Source organism: Aotus nancymaae, unplaced genomic scaffold (genome assembly GCF_030222135.1).
Source record: "Aotus nancymaae isolate 86718 unplaced genomic scaffold, 86718_ANA_hifiasm-v0.15.2.pri h1tg000028l, whole genome shotgun sequence".
In the NCBI taxonomy this organism is placed as follows: Eukaryota; Metazoa; Chordata; class Mammalia; order Primates; family Aotidae; genus Aotus; species Aotus nancymaae.
This window is the reverse complement of record NW_026988441.1, coordinates 39,496,164-39,522,335: the sequence shown is the minus strand read 5'-3', so window position 1 is coordinate 39,522,335 and position 26,172 is coordinate 39,496,164. Positions and strand designations below refer to the sequence as shown.

General features: G+C 55.9%; 1 protein-coding gene across 5 annotated transcripts in view; it reads right to left on the bottom strand.

Moving 5' to 3' along the window:
- DPP9 (dipeptidyl peptidase 9) overlaps positions 1 to 25,285 on the bottom strand; it is a 51,638-nt gene extending 26,353 nt beyond the window's left edge. Inside the window, exons 1-9 of one of the 5 annotated variants that reach the window (XR_010344379.1) lie at positions 25,071 to 25,285; positions 22,340 to 22,430; positions 16,050 to 16,306; positions 7,076 to 7,188; positions 5,088 to 5,261; positions 4,844 to 5,012; positions 2,691 to 2,804; positions 2,126 to 2,254; positions 92 to 153 (exon numbers count right to left, since the gene is read on the bottom strand). Coding sequence is in view for 4 of the 5 variants with exons in the window: in XM_012436334.3 (XP_012291757.2) it covers positions 92 to 153; positions 2,126 to 2,254; positions 2,691 to 2,804; positions 4,844 to 5,012; positions 5,088 to 5,261; positions 7,076 to 7,188; positions 16,050 to 16,306; positions 22,340 to 22,569 (1,248 nt within the window). In the remaining variant the exon portion in view is untranslated. Of the gene's footprint in view, positions 1 to 91; positions 154 to 2,125; positions 2,255 to 2,690; positions 2,805 to 4,843; positions 5,013 to 5,087; positions 5,262 to 7,075; positions 7,189 to 16,049; positions 16,307 to 22,339; positions 23,018 to 25,070 lie in introns of those variants that run through there. The other 4 variants (XM_012436335.3, XM_012436334.3, XM_064382052.1 and 1 more) reach the window with 4 other exon arrangements.
- Positions 25,286 to 26,172: the final 887 nt, after the last annotated feature.

Here is a 26,172-nt window from a genome sequence, read left to right as displayed (position 1 = left end):
GGTGAGTGATCTGCCCATCCTGCCTGGCTGCCTACCCAGCCCTTCCCCAAATCATCTGGGAGATTCTCTCGGATGCGCCAGGACCCCTTACCTTGCCCTGCGTGTCGACCTGGAACTCCGCCAGTTTCAAGGCGATCTTGGGATTCTTGCTGCCTGCAAAAACCAAAGTGAGGTGAGTGCCAGGCAGGCATCACCTGTGCATGCTGAGAGCCGGGGGGGCCGGCCTTCGGGGTGACGTCCACAGAGAGGTGCACAATGTGCGGGGGGCAGGCAGCAGAAACCAGGTGTCCCACGGTCAGTCTGCAGGTACCTTGCCCCGCTGGTATAGGCCTGATGCCCCTCAGGCGGGGACCTTCTGACTTTGGGCCTGGATCGCATTCCCAACAGTGACGTGACATTTGACCTTCTCATTTAGGAACACAGGCCATACTCTGTGCTGAGAGCTGGGGCTTGTGAGGGCCGCAGACACAAGGAAGATGCCATCCCTGCCTCGGGAGAGCTCCAGAGCAGACGGCAAAGCCTGAGGCGTCACGAGGAAACCACCAACAACGTGACAAGTGGGATGTGTCCCATGCAAAGCGAGGGAGCCCGTGTGACCGCCCGACCTGCACCCTCGGGAGGCCAATGGCGAAATATGAGGGACCCAAGAGGTTTCTGAAGAGTGGGACTTAGTTCAGGCTCCAAAAAGAGGGTGTGGGCCACAGCAGGGTGGAGAATCCTTATTTTTCTGGCTAGACCTATGAGAAACTCAACTCCAGCCCTAGGGCACTTGCCCCCAGGGCAGGTGACAGCTCTGAGCCTCAGTGTTCTCATCTGTCAAATGAGGGGGAAAAGACTGCCTTAGCCCATTTGCAGTGGAAGCTTGAAACACCCCACAGGAAACGTCCATCTAGCATGGCACAGAGCAGGCACTCACAGAGTACCGGCGATAGCGATGCTCTTACGTGCTCCCACGGGGGTGGCAAACCCAAGGCCTCCACGCTGAATCTGGGCTGCACGTGTGCTCTGTTTGGCTCCAGAGGTCTTTTAAGATAATTGGAAAGCTGTTTTAAGAATTGCGAGTGGCTGGGCATGGTGGCTCATGTCTGTAATCTCAGCACTTTGGGAGGTCGAGACGAGAGGACCACTTGAGGCCAGGAGTTCGAAACCAGCCTGGGCAACACAGCGAAACTCCATCTCTACAAAAAATTTAAGTATTAGCTGTGCAAGGAAGACCCTGTCTCTACAAAAAATTTCAATTTTAGCTGGGCACGGTGGTGCACACCTGTAGTCCCAGCTACTTGGGAGGCCGAAGTGGCAGGATCACTTGAGCCCAGGAATTTGAGGCTGCAGTGAGCTGTGACTGCACCTCTGTACTCCTCCCTCAGCCACAAGGTGAGACCCTGTCTCAAAAAGAATCAAACAAAAACCACTGTAGTGTGAGGGCCAAATCCAAAGAGACGGTGAAACCCCATCTCTACTAAGAATTCAAAATTAGCTTGGTGCAATGTGTGCCAGTAGTCCCAACTGCTCGGAAGGATGAGGCAGGACAATCCCTTGAACCCAGGAGGTGGAGGCTTCAGTGAACCGAGATCACACCACTGCACTCCAACCGGGGGACAGAGAGAGACTCCGTCTCAATCCAGCCTGCCTTCTGTTTTCGTATGGCTAAAAATCCTTCTTTAGTTCTGGGATGGTTAAGAAAACAAACAGCTCAGGAGTGACAGACTGGCTAACGTGAAAATCACATACATCTCAAGGTGAATTATTTGCAATCTAAACTTCGGTCAAGTTTTCTTGGCACACTGCCACACCCATTCCTGGACGTGCTGCTTTTCTGCTCCAGCAGCTGGGTGGGGCAGTTGCAAGAGCGCCTGCCTTCGACTGGCCCTGGAAGCCTGAGACACCTCTGCCTTGGCCCCTTCCAGAGACAGCTTGCCTACCTCTGAGCTATGTGATCAGAGGCCATGGGAAGCCAGGAGGAGGGGGCGTCCCCTCCAGGGCAGAAGCCTTCCTCCTACACCCTGACAGATGTCCAGAGCACACATGTGCAGCGCAGAAGGCCTGGGGGACAGCGCACCTCACCAGCCACACCCCAAGGCCTCAGACCCCTGGCCCGGCCCCCCCACCTGGCCCGGGCACTCACCGGTCCTGGGGTACCGATAGGAGTCCGTCTTCCTTTCTTCTAGTGCAGGAGAGGGGACGTGAATGACCTCCACCTCGGACTCGTCGACTTCCTCGTACAGGATTCGCAGTGTCTTGAGGCCCTCTGGACCTTGGGTCGAGGGGGCAGGCAAGATGCTGAGGATGGCGGAGGTGGAGTCCCTGCCATCAGCCTAACCCCTTCTGCAGCACTGCGGCCTGAAGGGGCACCGTGGTCTCTACAACTGGAACACCGGCTCTGCCATGTGCTACACTTTATGCCAGTCCCAACTGTGGGCCTCAGTTTCCTGCCTTGTGCAGTGGGAATCAAAGCAGGGCCATTCCCAGCATAAAATGGCGTGGGAAGTGGCCACGTGGGTGCAATGGGCTGAACTGGGTGCCCTCTTAGGGCAGCAGCGATGTCTCCAGTCATAAAGGAACCCTCTACGTGCCGGATGGAAAGACCGTGGAGGTCATGTGAGGTGAAAGGAGTGAAGGGCAGGAAGAACAGTCTGGTTCCAGCAGGACAAGCACTCGTGGGGGCAGGTTTAGAAGTGGAAGGGCCCTACCTTCCCAGGAGGCTGTGGGGCACCACCAGTACCCAGTGAACCGGTCGAACTCTTCCTGTATGACGAAGGTGGCCACGCCCGCAGACTTGGGGTCGTCCAGGACATTGGATAAACCTAGGCAGAGGGAGGAAGAGCATCGACAAGGGATGAGCAGCCAAGGGACGTCGGGGATGGCCAGGGGCTCCAGGACAGCACAAGAGAGAGGGGGAGGGAGGAGAGAGAGGGAGAGTAAGAGAGAGCCGGGGGGAAAAGACAGAGGGAGAGAGAGGGAAAAAGAGGGAGAGAGAGGGACAGGGATCGAGAGGGGAGAGAGGGTGAGAAGGGGAGAGCTCGGAGCTACTGCTTTCAAGCAGGGCTGCCCCACCCACACTGTGGACACTGGGGCCACTCGGTCTCTGGGGTGGGGCCGTCCTGGGCATGGCAGGGTGTGGAGAAGTGTCCCTGGCCTCCACTTATGCCATGCCACACTAGGAGCATCTACGCCCAAGTGGGCCAACTAAAAACATCTCTGGGCTGGTCACGGTGGCTCACGACTATAATCCCAGCACTCTGGGGGCTGAGGCAGGCGAATCACAAGGTCAAGATATCGACACCATCCTGGCCAACATGGAGAAACCCCGTCCCAAAGCCAGGCGCGGTAGCTCACGCCTGTAATCCCAGCACTTTGGGAGGCCGAGGTGGGTGGATCATCTGAGGCCAGGAGTTCAAGGCCAGCCTGTCCAACATGGCGAAACCCTGTCTCTACTAAAAATACAAAAATTAACCGAGTGAGGTGATGGGCACTTGTAATCCCAGCTACTCGGGAGGCTGAGGCAGGAGAATTGCTTGAACCTGGGAGGCAGAGGTTGCAGTGAGGTGAGATCACACCAGTGCACTCCAGCCTGGGCAAAAGTGAAACTCCATCTCACCCCTGTAGTCCCAGCTACTCAGGAGGCTAAGGCAGGGAAATTGCTTGAGCCCAGTAGGCGGAGGTTGCAGTGAGCCCAGATCAAGCCACTGCACTCCAGCTTGGCAACAGAGCAAGACTTCATCTAAACAAAAAAAAAGAAAAAAAGGCTGGACACGGTGGCTCACACCTGTAATCCCAGGACTTTGGGAGGCCGAGGCGGGTGGATCACAAGGTAAAGAGATCGAGACCATCCTGGCCAACATGGTGAAACCCCATCTCTACTAAAATTACAAAAATAATTAGTTGGGTGTGGTGGCGTGTGCTGTAGCCCCAGCTACTCAGGAGGCTGAGGCAGGAGAATTGCTTGAACCCCGGAGGCGGAGTTTGCAGCGAGCCGAGATCGCGCCACTGCATTCCAGCCTGGTGCCTGGCAACAGAGCAAGACTCTGTCTCAAAAAAAAAAAAAGAAAAAAAAAAAAGAAAAAAGAAAGAAAGAAAAGGTCTCTGGACATCATCGATTGCCCAGGTTTGGAAAGTGGGGCCCGGCTTATGGGACGGAAAATGCAGTGATCAGTGACTCAAAACCTGGTGAGCAGGGGAGTGGGGAGAACGCAGAATGCAGGTGAGATATGGCCTTGACTTGATGGGGCTGGACAGGCGGAGTGGAGAGGAAGGCATGCAGGGGCAGAAGTGCACAGGGGTGCCTGGCAGAGGGTCCAGAGCACTGTGGCTGGGCCAGCACCTGCAGCAAAAAAAAACCCTAGAGCAGCTGGGCATGGTGGTACATGTCTGTAATCCCAGCACTTTGGGAGGCTGAGATGGGTGGATCATTTGAGGTCAGGAGCTCGAGAGCAGCCTGGCCAACATGGTGAAACCCCATCACAACTAAAAATACACACACACACACACACACACACAAAAATAGCCAGGCATGGTGGCGGGTGCCTGTAATCCCAGCTAATTGAGAGGCTGAGGCAGGAGAACTGCTTGAACCCAAGAGGCAGAGGTTGCAGTGAGTCAAGATCATACCACTGTGCTCCAGCCTGGTGACAGAGTAAGACTCTCTCGGGGAAAAAAAAAAAAAAAGACAGAAAAGAAAACCACAGAGCTGGTAGGAATACCAGGACTTCCTGGGAGACACGGCGGGCACAGGAGGTCTGCCCGGGAGGATGGCCTGCTGTCAGGGTGCATGTGGGAAGACCCTGGCTATGGGGACGATGGGGCCTTTCTGGAAGGTGGCCGTGCACGGGAGGGCTGGCCCCACCTTGGTGGCAGAAGGTCAGCCGCCGCTCCTCGCCCGTCTCGATGTTGGCCACCCACAGGTCGCTGTTGTTGATGAAGGAGAAGAAGGCAGGGTCGGCGGGGCAGATTTTGGGGTCCATCCGGGGCCCTGAGCACTGGGTCTTGATTTCCAGCGGCTTCATAGGGGACACCTGAGGACAGAGAGGCCCGGCTCAGGGGGAGGGGCCGCCACGCCGCCCCCACATGCAGCCAGGGCCGGGGCTCACCATGAAGCCGTTCTTGCCGCCGTCGCGGCAGTGGAAGAGGCTGTTGCTGGCCTGGAAGAGGAAGAGGCCGCTCTCGCTGTGGAAGTCGTAGGAGGTGATGCCGAAGACCCCCAGGCGCTTCCGCTCCCTCAGCAGCTCCTCCTCCCGGGAGTAGACCCCGTGGTGGGGCGTGGCCTGGAAAAATACAGAGGACAGGGGACAGTGTCAGCCGGCAAAGAGGATCCCCTACTGGCCAGGGCAGAGATCCTGGTGCCTGGGCAATGCTGGGGAATCTGCCTTTGGGACTCGCCAGAGAGAACTTCCTGTACTGCGCAGAACTGGCTGCCGGAGCCCCTGACCCAGTGGGTGGCCAAAGATTGCTGGCAAGCCTGGCCCTGCTGGACTGGCTGAGTGTCCTAGGAGGTGGCAGGGGAGACTCTGGGGCCAGAGGTTTCCTCACTTCCTGAGTTCCCTCCCCACAGACCCTCTCCACGGCAGATGGGGGCCCCTGGGAGGAGCTGCCCCCTGCCCCACACCAACAGAGTACTCTCTCCGGGTCTCCAGTGTCAGTCATGTAGCCTCCCCTCACTCCTACCCTGTTCACAATCCCTTCCCATCAAGAGCTTTCGATTTAGTAATCCCAGCATTTTGGAAGGCCCAGGCAGGTACATCACTTGAGCCCAGGAGTTCGAGACCAACCTGGCCAACATGGTGAAACCCCATCTCTACTAAAAATACAAAAATTAGCTGGGTGTGGTGGTGTGTGCCAGTAGTCCCGGATGCTCGGGAGGCTGAGGCCAGACAATCCCTAGAATCCAGGAGGTGGAAGTTGCAGTGAGCTGAGATCAAGTCACTGTACTCCAGCCTGGGGGACAGAGCGAGACTCCATCTCAAAAATAAAAACAAAAACAAAAACACAGAATCAAAAGCAGCATAAATACAAGGACATTGGCTGGCTTGGGGACTCAGAGACAGGCCAAAGTGAGGGCCACTGAACCAGCGGTGGAGAAGGTGGGCGTGTGTCGTGATCTCAGCCACAGTGCTCATGGCTTCATTGTAACATTGTTACACTTAGGCTGTTATTATGTGATGTTATTGTTACATTGTTACTATTTTAGGGGCTTCACTGTCTCCCAGGCTGGAGTGCACTGGTGAGACTGGGGCTCACTGCAGCCTTGTACTCCTAGGTTCAAGTGATCTTCCCATCTCAGCCTACCAACTAGTTGTAACTACAAGTTGAGGGCCACCAGGCCTGGCTAATTTTATTTTATTTTATTTTTGAGATGGAGCCTTGCTCTGTCACCAGGCTGGAGTTTGTTGGCACGATCTTGGCTCACTGCAACCTCCACTTTCAAGCGATTCTCCTGTCTCAGCCTCCCGAGTAGCTGGGAGTACAGGCACCTGCCACCACGCCCAGCTAATTTTTGTATTTTTAGTAGTGACGGGGTTTCACCATGTTGGTCAGGATGGTCTCAATCTCTTGACCTCATGATCCACCCACCTCAGCTTCCCAAAGTGGTGAGATTACAACCGTGAGCCACCGCACCCAGCCTAATTTTATTTTTTGTAGGGATTGGGGTCTTGCTGTGTTCCCCAGGCTGGTCTCAAATTATTGGGCAAAAGCAATTCTCCTGCCTCGGCCTCCCAATCATCAAACACAAAACCATGCCAATGCAAAAGCCATTTTCATCCCTCCACCATCCCAGAGAGTCAACGCTGGATAAGAATAACGATTAACAGGTCTCTCTAAAAGGGCCTCAAGCCAAGTTAATTCCCAGTCTTTGGTGATGCTGTTGAAGGGAAGAGATGCTTTTGATAAGAGTTTCTCTGCTGCTTGAGTACAGGTGGTGGGGACGAGGGAAGACCCACCCACCAGAGTCCAGAGCACGGACGGTTTGCAGGAACTCAGAGCAGGTGGGGCGGGAGAGGCGACGGAAGGTGTGTGCAGCCCGCGGGGCTGGCCTTTGTCCACCTCCTCGCCCACGGAAGGGCCCAAGTGAACAGCTCACCTGGAAGTGATCCAGCATCTGCTTCCAGGAGAGAAGCAGCAGAGCCTCTTTCCGGATCTTCTTGGGAATCTCGGAGTACAGGAGGGAGTTCTCTCGGCTGCCATACGGCATCCCTACGGGGAGAAAGGAAACGCCTAGAATGGGTACCCTGGCTCAGGATGGGGAGACGCCCTCAGCCACGATGCTGGCTCCCTGCGGCTGGGCCCAGCTGGTTCCCTCTGCTTCTGGGACATTCTGCCAGGCCGCTGGCGGGATGGCCCTCCTCGAAAGCGATGGATCCTGGGTTTGCATATGTAGGCAGTAAGGGCCTTCCACCTGAGATGTTTCTGCCGAATCTCATGGCCTAAATTACCAAAGAAACAGCACGCAGAGGCTGGGCACGGTGGCTCTTATCTGTAATCCCAGCAGTTTAAGAGGCCGAGGCAGGAGGACTGCCTGAGCCCAGGAGTTTGAGACCAGCCTGGGCAACATAGTGAGGTCCTGTCACCTCCCCCGGCCAAAAAAAAAAAAAAAAAAGAAAAGAAAAAGAAATCGCACACAAGAGAACAAGGCCCCAGTCAGGAACAGGAACCAGCTCTCAACAGGTTGGGTTTGGCTCTCCAAGGCCCTACTTTATCAAGGCTTCAGCAGAGGACAAGAATTAAATTGATGTAGAATTAAAGGGAGGGCAAAACTGTCAAAAAGGAATGAGGGCCACGTGCCATGGCTCAAGCCTGTAATCCCAGCACTTTGGGAGCCCAAGGCGGGCAGATCACTAGAGGTCAGGAGTTCAAGACCAGCCTGGCCAACATGGTGAAACCCCATCTCTACTGAAAACACAAAAATTAGCCAGGCACAGTGGCACATGCCTGTCATCCCAGCTACTCAGGAGGCTCAGGCAGGAGAATTGCTTGAACCCGGGAGGCAGAGGCTGCAGTGAGCCAAGATCGTACCACTGCACTTCAGCCTGGGCAACAAGGGGAAAACTGCGTCTTAGTCCGGCCTGAGGGACAGAACAAGAGTCTGCCTTAAAAAAAAATAAAATGGGGAAACGTACACCTAGTCCAGTATTCCCAGCCTCGCCCCTGATCACATGCAGGCCTGGACCATCCTCCGGGGTGTGGCCGTCCTGGGCACTGCGGGGCTCTGAGCAGTATCCGTGTCCTCCACCCACTCCATGCCAGGGGCACCGCCCAGTCGTGACAACCACACATATCCCCGGACATCTCCCAGTGTCCCTTGCAAGGGCAGAATCACCCCTGACCTCAAACCACCCATTTAATCGAAGCTTCCGCAGCAAATGACAGTAGTGGGAGCTGCCAAGTGAGGGTTTTGGGTGGGTTACATGAGGTAAGAAACAGACGCAACGCGAAATCAGTGTATTTCATCAGTAAGCCGCGGCTTTCCACGTACGTGCGTCTCTGAGCTTGGGATGGGTCTTACTGTGGAAGGTGCAATCGTTTCTTAGTGACAAATAAAATAACTGCGTATCTTCCAACTGGTTGTGTCTTAGATTTGCTGGATGACAGTACCATTGTCATTAATAAAGCGAATGGCAGAAGCAGGACGGTAATTCCCGGGAAGCCTTGGTTTTCTCTCTCCTGGAAAACCAGGAGGGCCCCTCCAAGCATAAAGCTGCCCAGCAGCCCACAAACATGACGCAGTGAACGACGAGTCACAGACACCTGGGAGCCTGGCCCCTCCGTGGCCCCTCCGCTTTCAACCCTGAGTTTCTCCAGGAGGAAGCCTCAGATTGGTGCTGTCCTCTTTTCAGGACCTCCTCATACTCGTTTGCTGTTTTTTTTGTTGTTGTTTGTTTTTTGTGACAGAGCCTCGCTCTGTTGCCCAGGCTGGAGTGCAGTGGCGTGATCTCGGCTCACTGCAGCCTCTGCTTCCCAGGTTCAAGCGATTCTCCTGCTGGGATTACAGGCACCCGCCAGCATGCCTGGCTAATTTTGTTGTAATTTTAGTAGAGAAGAGGGTTTCACCATGCTGGCCAGGCTGGTCTCGAACTCCTGACCTCAGGTGATCCTCCCATCTCGGCCTCAGAAAGTGCTGGGATTACAGTCGCGAGCCACCATGCCCGGCCCTCGCTTGCTTTTTTAAGAAGCGGAGAACAGGAAGGCCACAAGCTCAGTGCCTCTGAGATTAGTGCTTAATAAATAGTATCTGTGCCATTTTTATTTATTGTTACAGGCAGCTGCAGGGTCCCCCAGTTTCCCCTGCTTTCTTTGTGTGTCCTGAATGAAAACCACAGAGTGAGTGCCCTGACCTCTATGGCCCAGCCAGCTGCAGGTTTCTCCCTACAGGCTTGAACCAGGGCCTAGGACATTCCCAGGCACTGATAAACCCTGAAAGCCAGCCCCGGCCTCGAGCCAAAATCCTTCAACCCTCACATCGATTCCACACCCTGACCTCCTTGCTGAGGACACCCCGGGGTAGAGAATGCACTTTTCTCCGACGCCTGTCGCAAGGACGCTGACGCCCACCCTGCACAGAAGGCCACCTAGGAAATGCTTCAGACTAATCCCCCTGGCATTTACGGTTCCTTGCTTTGGAATCCCAATCAGCCCCATCTCAGGACGGTAGAGGGCACTCCTTTGTGGGAACTCCCCTGCTGCTGCTTCTGGGGTGACTGCAGCTGTGGGTTCAGTGGGATGAGACAGAAGCTGCTCACTATTCACAACAGCAAAGACATGGGATCGGCCTAAATGCCCATCAACAGTGGACTGGCTGAAGAAAATGTGGTAGATATTCACCACAGAGTACTATGCAGCCATAAAAAAGAATGAGATCACGTCCTTTGCAGGGACACAGGATGGAGCTGGAGGCCGCTATCCTCAGACAGCTAATGCAGGAACAGAAAACCAAATACCACGTGTTCTCACTTTATAAGCGGGAGTTAAATGATGAGAACACACGGCCACACAGAGCAGAACAGACACTGGGGCCTATTGGAGGGTGGCGGGCGGGGGAGGGAGAGCGGCAGACCAAATATCTATTGGGTACTAGGCTTAGTACCTGGGTGACGAAACAATCTGTACCACAAACCCCTGTGACACACGTGTGCCTACGCGACAAACCTACACATGTACCCCTGAACCTAAAATAAAAGTGTCTTCTTTTTTTGAGACGGAGTCTCGCTCTGTCTCCAGGCTGGAGTGCAGTGGTGCGGATCTCGGCTCCCTGCAACCTCTGCCTCCCAGGTTCATGTGATTCTCCTGCCTCAGGCTCCTGAGTAGCTGGGATTCCAGGCACAGGCCACCACATCCGGCTAATTTTTTGTATTTTTAGTAGAGGCGGGGTTTCACTATGTTAGTCAGACAGGTCTCTACCTCCTGACCTCGTGATCCGCCCGCCTCAGCCTCCCAAAGTGGTGGGATTACAGGCGTGAGCCACGGCGCCCGGCCGGTTTGTTTGTTCGTTACTGTGAACATGTATTTGATTTAGTCATATTCTGTTTACAATTGAACTCTGGGAATTCAAATTAACATCCTTGCCCGTGAGCTTCTTACAGACACCAGAAAAAGTTTCAGCCCTGGTTCCACATTGTTCTGCTGTGCTTCGTACAAACGAACCGCTATGAGCCGCTGCCGTCCAGGTCCATGAAGATTCTCTTGCCCACAATTTCGCTTGCGAAGACCAAGTCCTCAGGATTGCATCGTGCACAGCTGTCAGAGTTCGGCTCCTGGGACGCTTTCGCTAATTTTTTGTACGGCTTTTCGAGTTGGCTGAGGCAGAATTCTCCTCTGAGCAATACAGACACCATGCCTCCCACTGAACTTTTTCTCCAATTTGCATACTAGCCGGATTTGGATCATCTGTTAAGATTTCAGCTGAGGAAGGGTAACAAAGATGATAGCTTTGTGACCAACACCAACTTCAATTGCCTTGGCTGCCATAATATTCAGCTCCCTGAGCCGAGCTTCGAGGTCCAAGTTCACCTCCAGCTCCAGAAGAGCCTGGGAGGTGCCAGACTCGAACTCATCTGGCTTCTCGCCATTGGGCTTCACGATCTTAGCGCTCAAACTGAATGTGGCCTCCTCCTTGCTGAGCGCCGGCTTAGGAAGAGACCCAAATCTCTTGTTTGTTGTTTTAAAGAAAGAAACAGCAACTTCTGATCGTGGCAAGGAACACAAGTTCCCTATGCATGATGGAGTGTGCTTGTGAAGTACAGTAGTGATGGAAAGACGTACTTAAAGAAAAAGATTAGATGTACAGGATTCCTTTTAAAGTGGATTTACAAAAAATGCAAAGTTCAGTGAGATGTGTATGGGAAGGAGAAAAATCGTGTGGAGAGTTGGGAGTGAGCAAAAGAACCCAAGTGCTGGAAACATGACACAACCTCTATGAGCCCTTGAAGCTGCCAGGACCCTGACAGTCCAGCCGCCCGTGGGGATGAGTCAAGTGATGTGTGATTTCATTCATGTGAAATGCCCATAACAGGCCAATCCACAGAGACAGGAAGTGGATTCGTGGTTGCCCGGGGCTGGGGAGTGATGGCTGATGGGGATGGGGTTGCTTTTTGTCATGGTGGAATGTTCTGGAAGTGGACAGGGCTGATAGCTGCACAACTCTGTGAGTGCAAGGCTAAAGGTCACTGAGCTGCGCACCTTCGAAAGTGAAATTGTGCAATGTGAATGACATCTCAATTTTTAAAAGCACCCTGGGCCAGGAGGAGGGATGGGAGGGGCCGGGTGGCTGTGTCCCACTTGGGGCGGCCTGGTCCAACGGGGACTCTCAGGAGAGCTTGAGCCTTCTAAACAGGAAGCCAAAGCCACAGCCTTGTCAAGGACGCTGGGGCCACCTCCCTCCAGGCTGATTAATCAGTGATCACCAAATGGCCCCTGCCAGCACATTCCTCGGGCAAGCTGCTGGTGGCACCATGATGGTGACAACTGGCCTTTGAGGTAAGGGCTGGAGATGACTGCCAAGAGCTGTGGATTTCTACTGACCCGTCCCTCCTCGGACTTCCCTCACCAGCTCTGCCCCTGCAAACACGCCTGCTGCCAACCTGCCATCCACCCACGCCCTGGTGACCCAGGCCTGTGCAAACACCACTTCCCATCACCGTGCACTGTGGCCCCAGTGGCTGGCCCGGCGGGGGACTGTGATCCACACAGGGCTGGGGCTCTCCCCTGGATCTTGGCCTGGAGTGCCGGGAGACAAGAATTCCTGCTTTCCCTCTGAGGGAGTTCCAGAGCTGCCTGGAACCCTGTGGCCTCCTCCAGCCACAGAAGTCACTGTTTGCAGCCGGGAGAGGCCGATCTGCATGGGACAGGGGCGTATCCAATGCTGCAGTCTCAGGCCTGGAACCTCAGCCGGCCCCAGCCTACCTTACCGGGAGCAGGAACTGCACGTTTCCCCGCTGGTCCCGCTAGCTGGACACTGGGGGCTTTACCATGTGGATCCGAAAGAGCCCTGCAGGAGGGCCCCAGTGATTAGCTCCACATGCCCCACAACAAACCTGGTGCCTGCTGAGGACACAGGTCCCCAGAGGGAGCAGAGGGGACGAGTCCTATGCTTTGGGCAGCAGGCCAGGCCTGGCCTTGGAGTCTGGACACTGGCTAGTGCTAAGAAGTGTTATTACTCAGGGGCTGTAGGGAGGCCTGCTCCAAGAATCTGGATGTGATGTGATGTGTGCTAAGTGACAGACTGGATTAGTTGAAGGGTGAATGTCACCCCAAAAGGGATAGTCTGATGTCTGAGCTGCTCTAGGTACATTCTGGGGTCTCTGCCAAGTTCATGCCCACTAGGGTGGGCCCTCAGCACCTCCTGTATACTGTGAGACCTGCCGGCCCCAGCTCCACGCGCACACACAAGCCGCAGACGACCCCACAATCTCATCTATGCAAAGTCAATCCGATTCCTTGTCCTGGAAACTTGGAGAAAGCTCCTCTGTTTCTGCTGGTGGCTAGAACCTGAGGCAAGGAATCCTGGGGGCCGTGGAGGGGTTGCGGAGGGCAGGTGAGCAGAGAGGTGGGGTGGATCCATGGAGAGGTACACACGGACAGATGCCTGGTTTCTGGAAGACTGCAGTTCCCAGGCACTGCTTCCTGAGGTCCTCGGGAATTTCTGCTCTTGGGTTCCATAAGACGCCCCCTCCCTTTACTCCAAGGGGTGCTTCGTGGCTCAGCTAGCTTGGAGAGTTTCTGTCCCTTTTAGCATCTTCATGGAGACTTGAATGATGGCCCTGACAGAGAGGTGTCCACATCCTGGAGCTTGGGTGTGAGGCGACCTTATATAGAGAGACAGGCCTGTGCAGCTGGGATTAAGTGAAGGCTCCTGAGCTGGGGAGATGATCCTGGATTACCCAAGTGAGCCCGATGGCATCATGAGTCCTTATCACAGGGAGGCAGGTCAGGCCCAGTGGCTCATGCCCGTAATCTGAGCACTTTGGGAGGCTCAGGCAGGCGGATCACCTGAGGACAGGAGTTTGAGATCAGCCTGGCCAATGTGGCAAAGCCCCACTTCTACTAAAAATACAGAAATTAGCTGGGTGTGGTGGCAGACGCCTGTAATCCCAGCTACTTGGGAGGCTGAGGCAAGAGAATCGCTTCAACTTGGGAGGCGGAAGTTGCAGTGAGCCGAGATCGCACCACTTGCACCCCAGCCTGGGTGACAGAGACTCCATCTCAAAACGAAACAACCAAAAAAAGGAGGCAGAGGAAAATTTCAGACAGAAGAGGAGGAGGAGAAAGGGGCTGTGTGACCATCAAGGCAGCGGTTCCAATGTTGTGGCCGCAAGCCAAGGGATGCCGGCTGCCACCAGAAGCTAGAAGAGGCCAGGGCTGGTTCTCCTCTGGAGGCTCTGGAGGGAGCGTGACCCTGATGATACCTTGATCTTGGACTTCTGCCCTCCAGAACTGTAAGAGAATCACTTTCTGTTGCTGTATGGCACTAACTCGGACACCATTCATCACAATGGCAGCCACAGAAAGCTCCTCCAAGCACCCTGACCAGGACAGCAACCCCAATGGGAGCAAGTGGCCTGAGACCGTGGACATGCACGAGGGGCCCATGAGGCCACGGAACTGCAGGATGAAAAAGAGAGGCAGCGGCCCATGGCAGCCTTGGTCTGGACACTTGTGGTCGTGGCAGACAAGCTCTCTCAGGTAACTGAAACTCAAGGCATTCCAGTCCAATTTCTCCTAGAATTGGCCAGCATTCTTAAAGGGCCAGAAAAGCCGGGTGCAGTGGCTCATACCTGAAACCCTAGCATTTTGGAAGGCTGAGGTAGGAGGATCACTTGAGCCTAGGCGTTCAAGAGCAGCCCGGGCAACACGGCAAAACCTCATCTCTACAAAAAATACAAAAAATGGTCTGGGCATGGTGGCACATGCCTATAGTCCCAGCTACCTGGGAGGCTGAGTTCAGCGGGATCACCTGAGCCAGGGAGTTCCAGGCTGCAGCGAGCTGTGATGGCACCACAGCACTCCCAGCATGGGCAATGGAGTGAGACCCCATCTCTAAAAAAAATAAGAAATAAAAGAAAGACGGTAAATATTTTCGGCCACATGGGCCATATGATCTCTGTCACGGTGACTCTCCTGCCCAGCTTGGGAACAGTCAAAAACGTCAGGAAACTAAAGGGGACCAGGAAAACTTGATTTCTGAAGACGGCTGTCACCTGCCGATCCCAGTTTCGGATGATTATTCCTTTTAAATTCTTTGTTTGCCAAACCAGTATCTGATTTCCACACAGCCCGTCTGTGGAGAGGGCCTGCGCTGACGGCGGGAAGAGGGTGACCACCTGGTGTCCACCTCAGTCACCGCTGTGAGCATGTGCTCAGCCTCCAGCAGAGGATGATGCCCATTTACTGGTTCCAGCGCTGGCTGGGGGCCGCAGCACACACGGGCCTGGGCTCAGGGGCTGAGGGCTCTTCTGTGAGTCCCAGGGATGAGTGTGCCAGCCTGGACAAGCATCCTGGAGCCACCCACCCCCAGGGAATACTTGGCCATGTCTGGAGGACATCTGTGGTTGTCACCACTGGGATGTGGCTGCTCCTGGGATGAAGTGGGTGGAGGTCGGGGACACTTCTCAGGACCCTGCGGTGCCCACGACGACCCCACCCCAAACAACGATCCAGGTCCAATGCCCATGGTGCCAAGTGGGAGAGGCTCTGCCTTTGGTTCCCAGTTGTGTGTCACACTGCTTTCAAAGACATGGGCCCGCCTGATCTCTCCAAGGTGTCCTTCCTCCCAGCTCTTAAGGTCTCTGCGAGCAGCGGGCAGTGTCAAGATATCCACGGCCCACCTCACGGGAGCCAGGCCCGCAGTGGCCGCAGAGGCTACTGGAGGACGTGCAGTCTAACCCAGGCTCTGACGGCGCTCGTGGTGCAGGGGAGCCCAATCCCACGAGGCACTGCGGACGATGCAGAAGGAGCCGCGTGCAGGCACGTGCCCAGGGGAGGAAGTGACGACCCAGGGCCTGCAGCAGGGGCTGCAGGTACGTGGCAAGCTGCCCTGTGTGTCACTCGCGGCAGACCCGGTTCCACCATCTGGGCGGCTTTCCCGGAGCCTCAGGACCCTGTATGACGCACCTCCGCGTCGAGCTCATCCTGGAATTACTCCCTACTCCCTCCGGGAATGGTTCAGCCCAGTCCTGTTCGTCACGAGCCCCACCCAGCCCGGACCAGGTGGCTGGGAAGTGACTCAGGGGGTGGACCCGGCTGACTAGCACTGGAAACAATCTCCGGGCTCAGAGCCACCGGGCCAGCTTCAGCCACAGCATCCCGGCCACACGGAGCAGCGGGGCTGCCCTGTGCACAGCTCCCTGCACAGCTGACGCTTCGGGGACGTCCCCTCCCAGCCCGCAGCGGTCCTTCCCTGTAGTCAGAGCCATCTGTGGCTGAGCCTTGAAGGACAGCACGCCGAGGGCCTGGCCACCCAAGCAGATCTTCCAACTCCTACAGACCTCTGGGAACAGAAAGGACCCGGGAACCGCGGCCCCAGACGCTGCCCCCGCCTAGGCGGCCTGCAGGGCCCAGCTTACCCAGGTAGTAGAGGCGGTGGGAGTGAGGTCCAGACTCGTCCGTCTTCTGCACGAACTGGAAGTCGTGGGGCGCCTTGTTGACGATGAGGCCCGAGTACTTGCGGCTGCCGTGGATGATGCTCCGGAGCCCGTCCCACGAGTGCTTCTGCACGTGGAAGCGGGCGGCTGGGTCATCCGTGGCGGCTGCGTCGCCCCGGTCAGCCGCTGGGGTCCCAGTGGTGGCCATCCTCTCAGCCCCCTCAGAATTCAGCGAGAAGCTGCAGGGATGAAGCAAAGACCATGAGAAGGGAGAACGGGGCTACCCGCAAGCTGCCCCCACGCTGCCCCATGCGAGACACTCAGGTTCTTCCAGGCGAGCTGCACCTGTGCCACCCTCCCCGCCCCCTAAACACTTCTTGGGGTAGTCCCCTTCTCTTCATGTCACTAATGCTGCTAAGACCCAAGCCACCATCACCTCTCCAATGAATGATTTTTTTTTTTTTTTTTTTTTTGAGAAGGAGTCTCTCTCTGTCGCCCAGGCTGGAACAGTGGTGAGATCTCGGCTCACTGCAACCTCCGCCTCCTGGGTTCAAGCGATTCTCCTGCCTCAGTCTCCTGAGTAGCTGGGGTTACAGGCACGCACCACCACACCCAGCTAGCTTTTTGTATTTTTAGTAGAGACGGGGTTTTACCGGTTAGGATGGTCTCCATCTCCTGACCTCATGATCCACCCGCCTCAGCCTCCCAAAGTGCTGGGATTACAGGCATGAGCCACAGTACCTAGCTGAATGAATGATTTTTAAAAACTTTCTGCCAGGCGTGGTAGCTCACGCCTGTAATCCCAGCACTTTGGGAGGCTGAGGTGGGTGGATCACTTGAGGTCAGGAGTTCGAGACCAGCCTGGCCAACATGGTAAAAACCCATCTTAAAAAAAAAAAAAGTTAAAAACTCTTTTTTTTGGAGATGAGGATCTCAACTATGTTGCCCAGGCTGGTCTTGAACTCCTGGCCTCAAGCAATCCTCCTGCGTCAGCCTCCCAAGTTGCTGGGATTACAGGTGTGAGCCACCATGCTGGGCTCTGGCTGAATGACTGAAACCGCCTCCCACCAGGACGTTCCACAGCTACTGCCGAGACCCCATCACTTAAATCCCTTCCTGGTTTCCCACAGCCCCTGTGACAAAACCAGTCCTCACCACTACCTCAAGTCTGCTGTCAACCTCTGCCAGGCCCCTGAATATCATCCTCCTTGTCCCCGTGCCCCAGCCAAACCAACCTTCACCCAGCTCCTCAAACAGGCCAGATTCCTTTCCAGCGCAGGGCCTCCACACATGCTGGCCCTCCTGCTTCGAGCACATTTTTCCTCACTTTGCTTAACTTCTTTAACATATATATACTTTTCTGTTGTTGTTTTTGAGACAGAGTCTTACTCTGTCACCCAGGCTGGAGTGCAGTGGTGTGACTGTGGATCACTGCAGCCTCTGCCTCCCAAGTTCAAGAGATTCTCACGCCTCAGCCTCCCCAGTAGCTGGGATTACAGGCACCCACCACCACGCCCAGCTACTTTTTTTGTATTTTTAGTAGAGACAGGGTTTCACTATGTTGGCCAGGCTGCTCTCGAACTCCTGACCTCAAGTAATCCACGTGCCTCAGCCTCCCGAAGTGCTGAGATTACAGCTGTGAGCCACCACACCCGGCCTGCTTGACCAACTTCTAATCAGATCTCAGCTTAAAATATTCGGCAGGACCTCAGAAACCTTTCACAACCATCCACGCTGAAGCTGGTCTCTCTAGTCATCTTTCACACGCCACCTGGCTGTCCCCCTCCCCCCACCTTCCTCACAGTGGTTATTCATGGGACCCTTGCCTCCCCCACTCCCCCACGTCTGTCCCATTCCTAGCTGTGCTTCCAGAACCTCAGGCGGTGCCTGGCACGTGGCAGGTACTCTACGGAGCACTGTGGAATGACTCTCTTTCACTGAGCCCGCTGGGAGACACGCTGGGTCTCAGGAGAGGCTAGGGCGTTAAGGAATGAAAAGCCATCCCGGTCACCTGTGCTGTTGGCTCAATATCCAGCCAGGGAGACACCTGTCCGTCACTGGAAGTGCCAGAGCCTCGCGGATGTGGGAGACGCAGGTGAGAGGGCGAGTGTGCACACCCTTCCCCAAACAGCATCCCACCTGCTCCTCCCACTCGGGACGTGCCGGGTGCACAGAGGAGCCACTGAGAGCGGCCACTGCTGTGTCATGGCGCCCACCATCCCAACTTTCACTCCTGCCACTTAGCACACTCCCCGACCTGCCTGGACTGGCCAGGCAAATATTTGTTTTACAGAAATCTAAACATAGCTGCGATGACCCAGTTCTGCGAGAGCCAGTGGTTTAGAAAGGGTGGCAATGGGGCTGGTCTCGCTTCCCTCTGAGGGCTCCGGGTGACTGATGACCTTAATGGAAGGCCAGTCCTCCGGGACCAACAGCTTGGCTCGGGGAAGTCGCTGCTCGCTTGGAGGAAGTGGGAAGACCCGCGGGAGTGGACAGCAGGGACCGGGTGTTAGAGAAGTCAACGGCACAGATGAGCCGGCCACCTTGACTCTGCAGCGTGCCAGTTCCTGCAAGACTCTGCCTCTTGCCAAGGGGAGACTCCACAGGGTGACCACTGCCAGAGAAAGGACCCCAGCCCGCTCTGAGAGGGAAGGAAGAAAGAGCCACAAGCATGTCACTAAGCGCATTCGAAAGATCAGGCCCTGCAATCATCACCCCACCTGGGCTTGTGACAGTCCATTCTACAGGTGGGGAAATTGAGGCTAGGAGGGCACTGGAACTCGCTCCCAATCAAAGCCGAGTGGATGAGCAAAAGGGGTTTGGTGGAGGCCGCCCGGCCCCTGGCCTCCCCCTGAGCTGCTATGTGACAAGCTCAGCGATTGTAGCAGGACAAGCCACAGTGCAGCCCAGAGAGCTTCATGTGCCGTGCTCTGAGAGACAGCCATGTCCTATGGGAAGGTCCCAGAAGCCAAGGAGAGCAGAGACCGCCTCAGCCTGGGACGTACAAAAGGCCCATGGGGCAGGGGGCCCGTGGGAAGGCAGCTTCTGAGTAGTACGGCTGTGGGCTGATTTCCAAAGGCGCTTCTCCAACGCTGGCCCCAAAGAAAGGACAGGGGAAGATGCTTCCTGTTTCATCTACCCCATCCAGGCAGGGCCAGCGTGTCCTGCCCTCCAGCCAGAAGGAGCACGGTTCATTAGTTCACCTCCTCCTGAGACTGAAATGAAGACACGAACCAAAGGACATCAGCACTTACGGGGCTCTCAGGTCACGCACAGGACTGAAATGAAGACACGAACCAAAGGACATCAGCACTTACGGGGCTCTCAGGTCACAGCACTTACGGGGCTCTCAGGTCACGCCTGAGGGGAACCTCAGGCGGTTCCCCTCCAAGGCAGCAGGGAGCCACCAGCAGTGTTAGGCAGGGGCTGGGACCAGGACCGCCTGAACGCCCAAGAACCCACACATCTCAGCAAAGTTGTGTGTTAAGAAAAAAAAAAAAGAACCCACACAGCCCCGACCACTGCTGGCAACAGGCCCAGAAAACTGAGCCTGGGGGCTCCTCTCAGTGGCCCAGGCACCCCTCTATGCTGTGCTGCCCCAATTCAAGCCTGGCTCATGGCAGCAAAGGAAAAAAAAATGTGACCTTTAGAGCCACCCATGAGCTGAGAGCCTGGCCGGAAGCGCTTGCAGACCCACGTGGCTTATTTCCATAGCAAAGAACAATAACAAAACCCATCTTGCCTCTGATCACCACAGATAGCCCAAGAAGCAAAAATTCGATCCCGGAGATGAGAAATGAAATGAAACATCGGCAGGAACTTCCAGGAATCTTCCGGCGGTGGCTAGACTCTAGCTTGAGGCTCCGGACAGGCCGAAGCTCGGTGCCAGAGCCTGGCCCTCTGCGTTCACCTCTCTTCTACCTGGAGGCAAAGCCCGGATTGCAGAGAGGCTGGTGCAAGTGAGGGAGGGAGGCGAGCCTGTGCAGAGCCTTCTCCACCTAGCACCACCCTATGCTGCGGCTCAGGGGAGTCAAGAGTTTACACAGCTGCAGAGATGAAAGTGGATTCCAGGCCACTAACTCAAGCCTACCTACGCCTTCCTTCAGCCAATCAGCTAGGTGCCTGTGCGGCCTGTGAGGCCGCCAGCAAACAGCTCCAGACCTCCTGGCATGGTCTCTGTCACGGCCGGGTGGCAGATCTGGGATGTCCTTTTTTAATTTTTCTTTTTTTTTTTTTTTTAAGAGATGGGGTCTTGCCGGGTGCGGTGGCTCACGCCTATAATCCTGGCCCTTTGGGAGGCCGAGGCTGGCGGGTCACTGGAGGTCGGGAGTTCGAGACCAGCCTGACCAATATGGAGCAACCCTTTCTCTACTAAAAATACAAAAAATCAGCCAAGCGTGGTGATGCACGCCTGTAATCCCAGCTACTCGGGAGGCTGAGGCAGGAGAATCGCTTGTACCCAGGAGGCCGACGGTGTGGTGAGCCGAGATCATACCACTGCACTCCAGCCTGGGCAACAAGAATGAAACTCCATCTCAAAAAAAAAAAGAGAGAGAGAGATGGGTCTAGCTATATTGCCCAGGCTGGTCTCAAATCCCTGGGCTCCAGCAATCCTCCCATCTCAACCTAGCAAATAGCTGGGATGAGGGGGTGGAACCACGGCGCCCAGCTCCAAAGCGCTGTGATCTCAGCGTCTGAGCTGATGCTTCGGTGGCAGGCAGGGGTTGGGGGAAGTAGTCAGAGTTGGGGGAAGTATTCAAACGCCTAGAAGGAAGCAGATTCTCAATGCTAACTGCGGTTCTGAGTTCAGGCAGACCACAAGGTGGTAAGACAGAAAGAAAGTCAGAAGCCACTGGCTGACATGGGGCAAGGGGCAGATGGCAGTGGGGAGGCAGGGTCCTACCCATGCACTGGATGGGGAAATGCCTCAAAGTGGACTTCAGGCAGCTAGCCCGGGCCAGGCAAGTGCCCCCGCAAGCAAGGGCTGCCGGGGAAATAGCACGCCATCCTCTGTGCCACCCAAACTGCCCCCAGCACTGTCCAGGTCTTTAGCTTTGATGAGCAACCTATACAGAGTCACTCTGCAGCCTGTGCCCAGAAGGGACACTAAGGGTGTACAGGGAAGGGACACGGATCACCTTCGGTAACGGATCCCTAAGGCATGTGCCCGCCAGATACCAGGACTGCCCGGTTTTAGAGCCCACGGCCAGGGAAGTCAGAGCCCTTCATACCATCCCTGTCTCCCCAGGTCGTTCTTCCATTCCCTTCCCGACTGCGTGTGCTCTGTCAAAGCAAACGCGCCTTAGAGTATTAGAAACTGGCCGGGCGCGGTGGCTCACACCTCTAATCCCAGTACTTTGGGAGGCGAGGCAGGCGGATCACAAGGTCAGAAGATCGAGACCAGCCTGGCCAACATGGAGAAACCCGTCTCTACTAAAAATACAAAAATTAGCTGGGTATGGTGGCAGGTGCCTGCAATCCCAGCTACTTGGGAGGCTGAGGCACAAGAATCACTTGAACCCGGGGGCGGAGGTTGCAGTGAGCCAAGATCGAAGTCACTGCACTTGAGCCTGGCGACAGAGCGAGACTCCGTCTCAAAAAACAAACAAACAAACCGAAACCCTATACTGAGTTATGTCCGCAGGGTTGAGGAATTCCTGCCGCCTGTTCATCTCCTGCCAGGGCTTGAGACGTGGAGTTTGCTGACTGCCCCGGGGCTGCGTGTCTAACTGCATTCGATCCGCAGCTGACTCCAGGAGAGCGCTTCAGTTCTGAGGTCTTCCTCAAATAAGCTCAGTGAGGCTGAATGTCCTGTCCAACGTCACCCCGCGAGAAAGGGGAGTGGAACCCCAATCCCTTGGACCCCAAAACCCACATGCTTCCAGTGAGGTCAGTGGTTCTCACCCAGCAGTGATTCTGCCCCCAGCAAACACTTGGTGATATCTGGAGACACTGGTGGTTGTCCCAATTGAGGGAGCTCCTGGCATGGAGTGGGTGGGGGCCAGGGACGCTGCCTAGCACCCTGCGGTGCCCAGGACAGCCCCGCCCCAGAGAACACTACAGCCCCAACGTCCACAGTGCTGAGGGGAGACCCCGCGCAAGGACATGCCGCCTCCTCGCTTCAAATAACCAGGACAGCCTTGGGGACATGGCGAAGTGCGGGGGAAGCCAGGGGAGAGGGACAGAAGGGGCCTTCCAGAGCTCAGTTCACTGGGGAATTCCGGAAGCTGGGCCACGTCCCCACTCATCAGGGCCTCCAAGGCCGGCCTCACCTTCTCCAACTTCCGGTGTTCTCCTTGTCCAGGCGTAGCTTCTTAACCTTCCGCATTAACTGCTCAGCTGACCTCAGGAGGGCAGGGGTGCCTGCGGGCGAGCGGGAAGAGAGACCACAGGGCTGCCACCTGGGCAGGTGGGGAGTGGGTTCTCCTGCCCCTGTCACCCCCTCCCCATGTCTCCAGGCCGCCCTCCAAGCCTCCAAGGAGCACCCTGAGGCCAAGCGCATTGTGAAGGGATGATGGATGCTTCAGGCTCTGCGGCATTGGACAGACTCGAATCTTTCTCAACAGGAGGTTTCTGTGAAATTCCCTGGGAATTTCAAGTGAGTCCGGGGAAACCACCCCAGGGCACCTGCTGGAAACAGAAGAATCCAAAATTCCTCACTGTGGATGCTTCCTGATGGCCCTGGTGACCTTGGCTTCTCGCTTTGCCCTTGACTGTGACCTCCGGCTTCATTAGCCTCCTTCTGGTCCCTCAACACACCCTCCTTCCCAGCACACTGCGGTCTGCACGGCACGCCCCTCAGCCTGAAATGCCAGTTCCCTGCTTTGGATAGGACTTGCTCCTTCTTACCCTGTGGGTCCTGATATCACCTCTTCAGAGGTCTTTCCTGAGCGCCCATCTGAAGATGCCACCTGACTGCCCCATCACTACACCCAGACGCGAAGATGGCCTGGACCATCATTCTTGTGCTCCCCTTCCCCTGGGAGAGCGGTTCTCAACTGGGGATGATTCGCCCCTCCCCCACAGGGGACACTGGGTGATGTCTGGAGATGTTTATGGCTGTTACAACTTTGGGTGCCCCTGGCATGGAGTGGGTGGAGCCCAGGGATGCAGCTTAGCACCCCACAGTGCCCAGGATGACCCACCCTAGAGAGAGTTCTTCAGAGAAAGAACTAAAGAAAGATCCACCCCAGTGGCCGGGCGCGGTGGCTCAAGCCTGTAATCCCAGCACTTTGGGGGGCTGAGGCGGGTGGATCACGAGGTCAAGAGATCGAGACCATCCTGGTCAACATGGTGAAACCCCGTCTCTACTAAAACTACAAAAAATTAGCTGGGCATGGTGGCGCGTGCCTGTAATCCCAGCTACTCAGGAGGGTGAGGCAGGAGAATTGCCTGAACGCAGGAGGCGGAGGTTGCAGTGAGCCAAGATCGCGCCATTGCACTCCAGCCTGGGTAACAAGAGCGAAACTCCGTCTCAAAAAAAAAAAAAGAAAGATCCACCCCAAATTTCAGCAGTGTCAAGCCGGAGACCCCTGCATCCATTATGTGGGAAGAAACCTGAGTTCAGCTCCTACACTCATATTAATACCGGGATAAACTTCCCATGGGATCAGCATTCTAAACCAGGGGAACCCCCAGCTCCTGGGATTCACCTCCTTTCTCCCCACTCAGGGTAGGGATTTCAATGTGTGCAGCCTCCTGGGACCTGAGCAGAGGATCAGGGGACACAGAGTCTCTTGGGGGTCCACGGTATCCCCTAACCCAGGGGGCCTCGCCTGGGGATAACTGGCCCCTTTAGGGGACAGTTTTGGTTACCATGACTGGGACGGTGCAGGAAGGCACGTGGCCGGTGGAGACCAAGGATGCTGTTCAACCCTCTACCATGCCAACCCTAAATGTCACAGTGCCGAGGCTGAGAAACCCTGCTGTGAGTGAGGCGGCACTCAGCACTGGAAGGTCAGCTCTACAGGGCAGGCCACATCTATCCTGGTCCCAGCAGACTGCCTGAGCCCAGACAGTGCCTGGCCCTCGAAAAGCATTTCAGGTTGAATGAGCCGCTGTCCTTTCCTGGATGCTGTCTAAAGTCAAAGGGACCCCTTGTGTGGTTGACACCCAAATACCTTCTCAGGTAAGCCAGGTCCCATGACAGGCAGTTCCTCAAAGGCTTAAAGAAGAAAGGGCCAGCTGGGCGCCGTGGCTCACGCCTGTAATCCCAGCACTGTGGGAGGCAGAGGCGGGTGGATCACCTGAGGTCAGGAGTTCAAGACCAGCCTGGCCAACATGGTAAAATCATGTCTCTACTAAAAATACAAAAATTAGCCGGGCGTGGTGGTGCAAGCCTGTAATCCCAGCTATTCAGGAGGCTGAAGCAGGTGAATCACTTGAACCAAGAAGGTAGAGGTTGCAGTGAGCTGAGATCGCGCCACTGTACTTACTCCAGCCTGAGCGACAGACTGAGACTGTCTCACATCTAATGGAAGAGGTTAAGTGTAAAGTTACCACGAAGCAACACTGGCTGCACTCTCAGTCCAGTGGTGAAAAGCGTGGGCTCTGGTGTCAGAGAGAGGGGTTCAAATCCTAACTCTGCTACTTCTGGGGCAGTCACTGAACCTCTCCGAGTTTCCACTTCCCCATCGAGAACACGGGATGACAGTATCTACGCCTGGGGCCACGGAACCAGAATCCTCACCATTTACTGATCAGGTCAGGCAGCGTAGGGGATACAGCCACCCCTCCACCACATCCTGATGAAATCAGCACTCTCCCCTTTCTATCCCAGAACCCTTCAGAAAGTTCCTCCCAGGGGCAGCTAGAGGGGTACAGGGGTAAAAATAAAAGCCTTCGGCGAGTGCACAGAAAGTTGCAGCCACTGCCCTGGAGAAGACAACGACCCAGAGCCACAAAAAACCATTTCCTGCCAATCTCTATATTCTACAGCAGGCAAAGGAATCCCACCAGCCCCCACCCCAGCCTTCCTGGCTGCCAAACCCCAGCACAACTGACCTTTTAAAGGGTCCAGAGAGCCTCCATTCCAGCTGCAGGCGTGGGACACAGACCTTGATAGGATAAATGTGTCATGAAGGTGACAGGTTAATGGAAGCACTGGCCAGCCGTTCAGTCTCCCCTTCACTCAGAAGCTGCAGACTGCCAGATCTGATTCTACCTGGCTAGATTCTAGCTCTGCCTGGAAGCCCTGCAGCACTGCCTCCATGCCCTGGACAGAATCTGGGAGAGAAGCCATCCCACGGGCGCCGATTCCCCCGGGACCCAGACGAGGAATGCAGGGATTGGTGCCTACAGTCCACACCTCCTGGGCTTTAGTCCCAGCTACTCGAAAGCAGGTTGGTTCTTGCTGAGGAGGCAAGTGACTTCCTCAGGGAGCCCCAGGGAAAGATCAGGGGGTGGAGGCGAAGGGCATAGCCCACTTTCAATAGCTCAGAGGCAGCCTGGATAGGGAAGTGTCAGGGCTGGCCTAAGGCTGAGTGGGAAGAAGGTGGGCGGCTAAGGGAGGCTGAGAGAAGGGGGCTGGACCCTGTGGGCCGGCCCCTTGGAAGGCAGCTATGCTAACCACACCACTAACGCCTCGGCAGGAAAACCGGTCTCTGGATGACCTTAATAGAGGGATCAAGTGGGGCTGAGGATCAGGACTGGGTCGAGGGAGACCAAGCCTTGGGGCGAAGGTGGGGGGAAGGGGTAAAGGGGTGATGACAGGATGCAGGTCCAGGGAAGTGGCCTCTGTGCACATATAGCGTTTGCATGGGGAGAGGGAGACCGGGAACTCCAGAGCCTGCACGGAAGGGGACAGGGTGTCAAGATCTGCAGCAGCGAGGGCGTTCTTGGGTGCGGTCACCCCCGGAAGGGGTCAGAGCCGGGTAGCCTGGGCAGCAACGGGATGGGTGGGAGGCCAGGCCGGGAAGGGGAGAAACTAGGAGGTGGCCTGGCCAGCGCAGGAATCCAGGAGGGAAAGAAAGTGGAGGGGGGCCCAGGGCGGAGGGGAAACGAGGCAGGGGGCCGGAGGGACCCAGGGACTGGTGCATGACGGCGCCAGGGTGCGAGGAGGCCGGGCAATGGCGAGTGCAGGGTCAGAGCCGAGGCGGGGCCGGTC